Below are 9,718 nucleotides of genomic sequence, written 5' to 3' on the forward strand. Positions count from 1 at the left end.
AGCTGGGCAGGGCAGCCCGAGCGGTTCTGTGCTGCGGGGCGAACGAGGAGACGAGCAAATGAATGGTGTCAGCCACGGGTTCTTGCGGCGTCTGCTCGGCACTCTGAAGGTCCTTCCCCTGTTCAGGCGTCAGGAGAAACAGCGGCTGAACTGGTGGTTGCCCACCACCACCGGGACGTTTCCCGCCATGGAGCGGGCCGTGGTGCGTTGCGTCCCGGCGGAGCCTAAGCTCAGCGTTTCTATCGTGCTGCAAGACGGTAAGACCCGGCATCTGCGCCGAGACCAAACGGAGCCTCTCGGCCAGGCGCTGGCTCGCATCGCCAACAACGTCAGCAAAGGCCAGGCCAAGAAGGCCAAGAAGAGCAAAAAGGCGCAGGCCGAGGCAGACCCGGGGACGCCGCTGCCGCCTTCTGAGCTCCTCCCGGTTCGTCTTTTCTCCCAGGATGGGGAAGCCGTGGCCGAGGACGTGCCCAACGAGGAGGCCTGGAAGGACGGGACGGTGCTGCAAATTGGCGAGACCCGCTACCGCGTGGAGCGCAATCCGCCCACTCTGACCGAGCTGCAGCTTCCGCGCTCGCTCATGGCCGGCTTCCCCGTGTGCCCCAAGCTCCGAGTCGAGTTCGGCTCTGCCCAGGACTGCCTCTTCCGTTGGTATCACGAGGAGAAGAGCGACCCGGCTGAGACTGCGTCGACCGCCGCGAGCAACAGCTGGGTGGAAGCCCCGGCCGGCTCCGAGCGCGTCTTCATGCCGGCCAACGAGCATATTGGGCGCCGCCTGAAGCTCGTGTGCATCCCGGGCAACGGCGAGCGGCGCTACGGGCTGCCCCGCGAGTTGGAAAGTGTAGGCCCCGTGGAGGCTGGCCCGGGTGCCTGCACTTTCGAGGCGCGGCATCTCTACACCAAGAAAGTCACGGTGCCCGGACTTATCCGCATGGTTTCCTATAATATCCTGGCCGACATCTACGCCAGGACTGAGCTCTCGCGGACCGTGCTTTATCCGTACTGTGCTCCTTACTCGCTGGAGCTCGACTACCGGCAAAACCTGCTCAAAAAAGAACTGGCCGGCTACAACGCCGACATTATTTGCCTACAGGAGGTGGACAAGTCGGTCTTTGTGGATAGCCTGGGGCCTGCCCTTGATGCCTTCGGCCTGGAGGGGCTATTCCGGATCAAAGAGAGGCAGCACGAGGGCCTGGCCACTTTCTACCGAAGGGACAAATTCAGTCTCCTTAGTCAGCACGACATTGCCTTCAATCAGGCTCTGCTTGAAGATCCCTTGCACAGAGAATTGCGGGACAAGATGGCTACCTGCCCGCAGGTTGAGGAAAGCCTGCTTAAGCGATCATCAGCTCTCCAGGTATGCCTTATTAGTTCCTCTGTCTAAGGCAGGGGTAGGCAACCTTGGCTCTTTTATGACTCGTGGACTTCAACTCCCAGAATTCCTGAGCCAGCCATGCTGGCTCAGGAATTCTGGGAGTTGAAGTCCACGAGTCAGAAAAGAGCCAAGGTTGCCTACCCCTGGTCTAAGGGGAATGGTGGGATGACTAGAGGAAGATAAGAAAATGCATGGCCAGTTAAGTTAAATGGACTTTCATTATTAAGACATTCAGAGCCAAAACTCTCTCAATTCCCCATCTTTTGGTATCTTAAGGCAGTTTTTGCTTATTTTAATTTGTTAAGAAAACATAACTGAAAATATGGTTTCAAGGAAAAAGAAGAGTAAGATAAAGTCCTCACAAATTGACCAAGATAGAAAATAACTGAGATACTGCATAGGTGGCGCACAATAGCCAGCCCCTCAAATATAAAGTACCGTAGTTACTCCTTTTTTATTTGATGTTCTTTGAATGGGGAAAACAAATTAGGTAAAGGGATTTCAGACTTTGTCAGCAGGATAACTCTCTGAAAACAGGAAAAAAAAAATGGGACAGAAGTTGGAAAAAATTATATTGAGTGCAAAAATCTGGCTGGGAGATGCAGAGAAAAACAGATCCAGTCAGCATTCATCTGAGGTACCTTTCCCAGAGGGGCAGCTGTACAGTGGCTTGAAATGTTGCTGACTGCTCCATTTGTAAATCTACCCTCCTCATGGTCATGCAGTGGGGATGCTGCAAGTAAGGATTGCAAGCAACTTCAAAAGCCATATGCTGCGTGCCTTCAGATACCATGTTATTCTTTTCAACCCAATCAAATGTTGGAAATGAATTATGTAAAGGGGCCTGGATTTTGTCCATCAGCAGGATAGTTCCCTAAAAATAAAATAGAATGGGCCCAAATTTGGTGTGTGGGGAAAAGATTTGTGTATGAAATCAGTTGGAGCCAACCGGGTTTATGGAGAAAAAAATGTCCTAATATATTACTATGGAAGAAAAAGGTGGGCAGTAGTTTGGAATGTTGCAGAGTTCTCTACAGATAGTTTTTGACTTACAACTATTTGTTTAATGGCTGTTTAAAAAGGGTGGCACTTATGGCCATTACAAAATGTCACATATTCATACACATGGACACACACTCTAATCATGTGATTATGATTTGGGTGCTTGGCAACCTGTTCACACTTAGGACTGGTTGCCAAACACCCCACAATGATGGCCATTTGCAGTCTTCTCTGTCAACTTTCTCAGAAAATCAAGAAGGCAGTAGAGAAGATTGCAAGCTGCTGTACCCTACAGAGAGGACTCCTTTTGGTCTCTGGAACTGGCTGAAAGAACGAGCTGTCAGTGTCCACACAGAGCTGAACCCCTCAGGGAAGTAGTTCTGAGAGCAAAAAGGCTGACTGCTGGAGGATTTCATCTCTATATGGAATTGAATCTTTTGGAGAACAAAGGGGCTGCCTGCCTGAGACTTTAAGCTCTGCACCAAACTGAGTCCCTCCAATAGACAACTCTTTTTGCTCTTAAAAATATTCAGCTTCACATATTGTGGAAACCCTCTGGCAGATAACCCTTCTATTCACAATCAGGAGTGCCAAGAATGTGATTATTGATCAAAGCAAACATTAAAACTTAAAGACACCCCTTTCATCTTTATCACCAGACTTGTGTCTTACGACAAAACTATTTTTGAGAGGTTGGAAAGAATTCCAACCACTATGCTCTTTATCATTTCCCTAACTTAGATACTATGTACAGTATTGTGAGGTATCAGAATTCATGAACATTTTTCTTACAGGTTTCTGTCCTTCAGTCTCAAAATGATTCTTCAAGAAAGATTTGTGTAGCCAACACTCACTTGTTTTGGCACCCAAAAGGTAATTTCTGTTTCTGATATTTTTTAAGCAGGTTATTATCTTGTATTTTGGATTCTGGAGTTGGATATAAATTGAGAATTGGTAAACTGCAGAATGGAAGCCTTTGTGGTACTGGGTTTTGCCACAGGGATAAGATGAGGTTCTTTCCATGTGCAGAAACATTCTTACTAAACTAAAGCAAGGACAGCAGTGGTTTCCAAGGAAGTCTATATTCTTGTATTGTTCATAGGTGGACTTCTTGTATTGTTCATAGGTGGATGACGCACAAGATCTATTGTTAATAGGAGCATATTTGAATACCATGGAATAAAGTTTTTTAAAATGATGTCACCACTGAACAGCAAATACAGGTAGTCCTCGAGTTACGAATGTAATGGAGCCTGCCCATTCCATTTGTAACTTGAGGATTCATAGGAATGAATCTTGTACCTTGAATGAGATTACTTCCTGCTTTCACCCACGCATTCACTAATTGAATGCGGGATTCATTAAGTGCATATGAAGTATCTCAGGGTGGGGAGGGTCATGGGGGGGGCTGGTGATGGAACAGGCCCCCAAGGCCTCCCTGACCCACTAAGATACCTCATGCTTCCCCCTCCCTTCCTGCCGCGCCAGACTCATTTATCTTGCAATGATCTGTCTGCTCTCTGCCGCTGTTTCTTTGCCTTTGAGGGAGAGTCGATGGAAGTTCCTGGGTGTGAAAAGTGTGATGCTTGTGTCCTGCTCCTCCTCCCCCCCAACTCCTTTCCACCACCACTGGAATACTTTTCTCCTGGATGGAGACCTACTGGAGACTGGAAGCTTCATCTGCGTGCAAATGGGGCACTTGGAAACGGAGTGAATTGCTCCGTTTCCAAGCGCCCCATTTGAAAGCAGACAAAGCTTCCAGTCTCTGTCAGTTCTCCGTCCAGGCAGAAAGTGTTTGAGCACCTATGGGGCACTTGGAAATGGAGCGAATCATTCCATTTCCAAGTGCCTCATAGATGCCCAAACACTTTTCACCCAGAGGGAGACTGGTTAAACATTGGAGTGGGGACAATGAAAGTTTCTGGAGTCCGGGATCTCGCGAGACTTCAGGCACCCGTTCTCTGCAAGAGGATGGGTGCCTGAACTCGTGCAATATTACAGCACCCAGGAGCTTCCATCGACTCCTCTCCTTCAAAGGCAAAGAAACTGCAGCAGAGAGGAGGCAGATCTTTGCAATATAAGTGAGTCTGGCATAGCACGAAGGGAGGGAGAAGCAGTTGTGGGGAGTGGGGGGAATAGAGTGAATGTTACAGAGCCTCTGCAGTCGTTTGTAAGGTGCCGTGGTGCTGCAACATTCTTAATTTCGGGACTTGCTCATAAACACTAGGGGGCGCTTATTGCGTAACTTTGAACAGGTACTAAGTCACACGTTGGCAACCTGCGGTTCCGGAGCCACATGCAGCTTTGAGCCTTCTGCAGCTCCCAGCCTCCTCTGCTATTTGCAGAGACAGAGACGAGAGAGGCACTTGCGCTTCCTCTCTCTCTCTCTCTCTCTCTCTCTCTCTCTCTCTCTCTCTCTCTCTCTCTCTCTCTCTCTCTGTGTGTGTGTGTGTGGCCTCACCCTGTTCTCCAACGAGCTGACAAGCGTATTGGGAGGGGCTCCTGCCTTGGCTACATCTCTGCAGAAAGCAGGAAACAGGAAGGGCAGGAGAGAGCCAGCCTGTTGGAGAACAGCTTGAAGCCAGCTTGCCAGGTGAGCAGAAGATCGGAGGGGGGGGGGAGAGAGAGAGAGAGAGAGAGAGAGAGAGAGAGAATGAACTCATGCACAGCAGCCTCTATTTTTAATTAAACTCTTCAATCAAGTTTCTCCACCTCGTGCGCGCATGCGCATGCAAGTTTTGCAGCTCCCAGTGTTTTCTTTTCTCTGGGAAACGGATCCAAGTGGCTCTTTGAGTGTTTAAGGTTGCAGACCCCTGTACTCGTGAACACTCGTAACTCAGGGATTGCCTGTAGAATAATTACTTGACTCCTTTGGGATGTGTATTGCAGTAAGAGAGAATAAAGTCTTGGATTAATTCAGGGAATGTTTAATGTCAACTTCAAGCCGGGGGCAGCACTCGCCTGACATTGAAAGACTAAGCACAGTCACTGATTACCCAGTCACCACGCTGCTTTCCGAATACTTAAATGTAAAACTGGAAAACCAATAAAATTTGTTAAAAAAAAAAAAAAGACTAAGCACAGTCAGACCAGATTAGTTGGGAAAGAAACCATCAGGAATTTCCAGGTAGAGTAGAAATTCAAAGAACTGCCTAGAATGGGGTCTCAAACTGAAATTATCACAAGAATCCTTGAGAAGTGTTAACCTAGAGGCTGCAAATGTTCTCAGACAGGAATAAAAAAGGTCTCTAATGCAGGGATTCAAACTCAATTTCATTGAGGGGCGCATCAGAGTTGTGTTTGACCTCGGGGGGTGGTGGCCAGCTCAACATTGCTCGTGTAAGGGGGCACCTGTGGTGGCCCAGGTGAGACTGGGGGGATCCCAGGAGGAAGGCGAGACCAGGGAGAGCACCATACCCTTGGCCACCAGAGGAGCCTTGCTGTCCCTCTCGGGCCATGCGGAGGATCCCCAGTGATGCAGGCTGCCTGGACCCCTGGACAGTGGAGGGCAAGCACCCAGTCCAGCCTTTCCCAAGGGGGCACCCGGCTGCACTTACCGCCTCAAGGCTGATGCTGATTGGCTCACTCTCCTTGGCCAAGTTGCTCATGGTGTGTGCTGGAGGACAAAATGTGTGGATCAGAGGGAGGTCCACTCCCTCTCCCTGCGAGGAGACCTGGCTTTGTAACCAAAGCATCCTCAGCGATAGGATGGGAGACCACCAGGAGAGATCAGGAGGAGGGGACAAGGGGATGGCGAAAGAGCAGCAGGGCTGCTTGTGGCCAAGTGCTAAGGCAAGACTTCCCTCAGACCCTCCCTCATTCTCATTATAATCTTCCTTCCTTCCTTCCCCCCTTCTTTTTCCTTCCCTCTTCATTCTCCTTTCCTTGTTCCTGTCCCTCTTTCCTTCTTTTTCCTTCCTTGCTCTCTTCCCCTTTTCCTTCTTTTTCTTTTTCTTTCCTCTTTCCTTTTCTCCTTTCCTGTCCCTTCTTGGATGCTCAAATGCAAAAGGAGAAACATTTCTCGATGCCTTCTTGCCTTGTGATCAAATGCCACTTTTGCTAGTAGTCTGTGGCCACTTAAAAGACTGAGAACAAACCAGGCTCGGTTTATCCCGTGCTTGCATTTAGTGGGAGCATCTACAGACAACAATACAGCAAAACTGTCAAAATGGTGGCTGTGATAGTGGATCAGAGCTCCTCTGTTTTTTATGTGCAACAGCTTTAGCATTTAGGAACAGAGGTAAGTTAGTTGCTTTTCTATTAATATATAATCCTTAAAAGGGCTCTCCTGTAGGGACCTTGCCATGGTCTAATTCAGACTGGAAATATAGCAAAAGAAAATATTTTCCCTCACTCTACTTTGTCCTGGAAATGGTTGTTTGCAACACACGAGGAGGAGATACTTTCCTAAGAGCTCACAATTCAAGAATGGGGAGATTGCCAATGCTGCCGCTGGCCATGGCTATCCCACGCAGGCGGGTGGGAGTGGTCCCAGTGAAAGGGAAGCCTCATGGCTGCGAGGCTAGGGCCATGGAGGTGCTGGTGGAAGGGGGGTGGCACTGATCTATAACTTGGTTGCATCCATCAAAGCAAGAATGTGCTCAGCCTTAGATCCACCGGGCAGCCCTGGAATCAGCGAGGGGCTGCCCCGGCCCCTGGGTGTGCGCACAGGAGGTGTCCTGGCTGAAGTCAGCCTGCTGGGCAAAACAGCCAGCAGGGACACCGGACTCTGCATGCTTGCCGCCTCCTGCACACATGCCCAGGAGGCGGGACAGGGACACCCGTCGCTGGTTCCAGGACTGCCCCGTGGATCTAAGTCTGAGCGCATTCTGGCTTTGATGGCTGGCACCAGGTTATAGATCAGCGCGCGGTTGGCCTGGCCTCGGTTGGGGTGTCGTGGGCTGGTCCCTCAGTTTCCAGTGCAGCTCTGCGGGGCAGACGCAACCACATGGTGGGCCGGATTTGGCCTGCAGGCCTTGTATTTGACATGTCTTCTCTAATGAGTGCAAGTGAGCTTTTCATAAGTTTATTAAATCAGAAATGTTATTGCAAAACAGCTATTTTTCTCAGCATTTCATTTTTGCCACAGCCTGGCATATTTTTCATTAACTAGAACATGAATATCTAGTTTTGTAATTGTTGAATCACAACATATACCTCTTGTGTTTGGCCATCTGAAACTTAGGATAATTTATCTGCTTAACAGAGGCAATTGCTAGAACGTGTCCCGATAATTCTCTTTATAGGAAAAAAAAAACATATTTGTCTTTAGTTTTGCATGTGTCACTTCCTCTTAAGTATTATATATAATCCTGAAAATGTAGCTCAATTTTAGAGTATTATTAGGCAGGCTAAAATTTATTAAATACATTCTGTAGTATGAGGAGGGATGTAAAGCAAAGGAACGCCGACACTTCCTTCTTCTCCTTTTAAGGGCCCTTGACTATACTTATTTGAAAAGGAAATTGCTGCGAAGAAAGGAAGAGAAAGCATGGAAAACTGAAGGAGTCAGAGAAAAGGAACATTGAAGAAGGAAGTTGGAAGAAACAAAGAGAAAGATAGCAAAAAGTTGAAGAAAGTACAGGAAAAGAGTACTGTAAAGAAAGAATTGGGAGCATGGGAGCTGAGCCAAGAGGAATAACTAAATGTGGGCCACAATTTGCAAAACCGGCAGAATCAGCAAAGCAATAGCAGTGGAAGCAGTTGACAAGTGCCAGCTGCCAGGGGAAGCAGAGTAGAACGTCAGCCAGACCATCAGCAGATGCAGTGACCAGCAATGGCTGCAAGAACATCATTAGCACTGAAACTGGCTCTGATAACCCTGCAGGAAGGTGGTAGATGATGGCAGAGTAGAAAAGTCCAAGAAGCCAGAAAATCTGGGTGCCGGTAAGCTGTACTGAGTGACAGTTGCACTATCTAACCATTGGTAGAGGCTAAGTGCCTTTGAGCTGCAGCCTTCCCAAAAGGAAAATAGACAGTCCATGTCTTCTACCCAGCATCCTGTTGATGGACACCACACAAGTGACTGCAGCATCGTGGGTTAGAAAGGAGTGAAGGAAGTCTAAAGATTTAGAAAGAATTCAATCCAGGCTTGATTCAGCCCAAAGAGGATCAGGGTTTTAAGACTGCATGTGTATAGGTAAATAAAATTAAAAGGTCTTAGAATTTGGAATAGTAAAGTGCCGGGTGATTGATTGTAGAATTGGAATGAGACTAGGATACAACAGAACAAAGACTAATTTCCGGGAATGAGATTTTTATTTGTTTGGGAAATTTGTATAGCTGTTGTCTTACATATATGACTCTGAACTGCATACAAAGTTTAAAACAAAATAACCAAAAAAATCACTAAAAGCAAAATCATTAAAAAGTCAAAATTATTTATAGAGATATCTTTTCTGAAAGGAATTGTTTGGCCTCTCGCCTGGTTCTGTCACCATCTCCCAAAATGGACCTGTGCCATTTCTCATGGACAACAGCAATGGCCAGCGCCCTCTGCCCCTGCCATCCCTGCAGCTTCTTGCTATTGCTGGCAAGGTGACAAGCTCCCGGCTGAGCTGTGAGAATACCTCCGTATATGTGTCAGCCTCGCCATCCTAAGTGCAGAGCCATCCTCTATCCAGAGGAGAAAACATAATGCCCGTCTAAGACTTGCAAGCTGCTGACCTATTTTGGCTGCCACCATGCAACTGTACATCAGCATGGCACGCTTTAACCAATATGACATGGAAAGCTACAAATTTGAAAGCCCTGTCCTAACAGAAGGCAATGGCAAACCATTTCCATGTTATAGTTGGGAGTCAAACTCAAATTGGGGGCTTTACTTTAAAAAAAAAATCTTAAAAGACTGGGTATGAAATGATTTGAAACCTTAAGAGCCATTGACTAAACATAACGGTCCTTGCTTTCTTTTGTTTTTAGGTGAAAATATCCGTCTAATCCAAGTTGCAATAGCATTATCCCATATTAAGCATGTGATCAATGACATGTATCCTGCTACACCTCTCATACTCTGTGGGGATTTTAATGCCACGCCATCAACTGGAACATATACTTTTGTCAATAGCGGTAGTATTACCGAAGATCATGAGAGCTGGGATTCAGAAGTTAAAGAGCAACGGTTTGCTATGTCTCTAACCCATCAGTTCAGTCTTAAAAGTGCTTGTGGAGAACCAGCCTACACTAATTACGTTGGAGGCTTTCATGGATGTTTGGACTATGTTTTCATTGATGCAAATGTTTTGGAGGTTGAACAGGTAATTCCACTGCCAAGCCATGAAGAAGTAACTACCCACCAGGCCTTACCAAGTGTTTCACACCCATCAGATCATATAGCACTAA

General features: G+C 47.4%; 1 protein-coding gene across 1 annotated transcript; it reads left to right on the top strand.

Annotated features, from left to right (window-relative positions):
- Positions 1 to 146: 146 nt before the first annotated feature.
- Positions 147 to 9,711, top strand: PDE12 (phosphodiesterase 12; the record flags this gene model as incomplete). The annotated part of the gene is made up of 3 exons (XM_015829976.2): positions 147 to 1,357; positions 3,172 to 3,250; positions 9,299 to 9,711. Coding segments are annotated over exons 1-3 (1,662 nt in total), but the record flags the coding sequence as incomplete, so codon positions are not given.
- Positions 9,712 to 9,718: the final 7 nt, after the last annotated feature.

Source organism: Protobothrops mucrosquamatus, unplaced genomic scaffold, assembly GCF_001527695.2.
Source record: "Protobothrops mucrosquamatus isolate PMUCROS unplaced genomic scaffold, P.Mucros_1.0 scaffold7904, whole genome shotgun sequence".
Taxonomy (NCBI): domain Eukaryota; kingdom Metazoa; phylum Chordata; class Lepidosauria; order Squamata; family Viperidae; genus Protobothrops; species Protobothrops mucrosquamatus.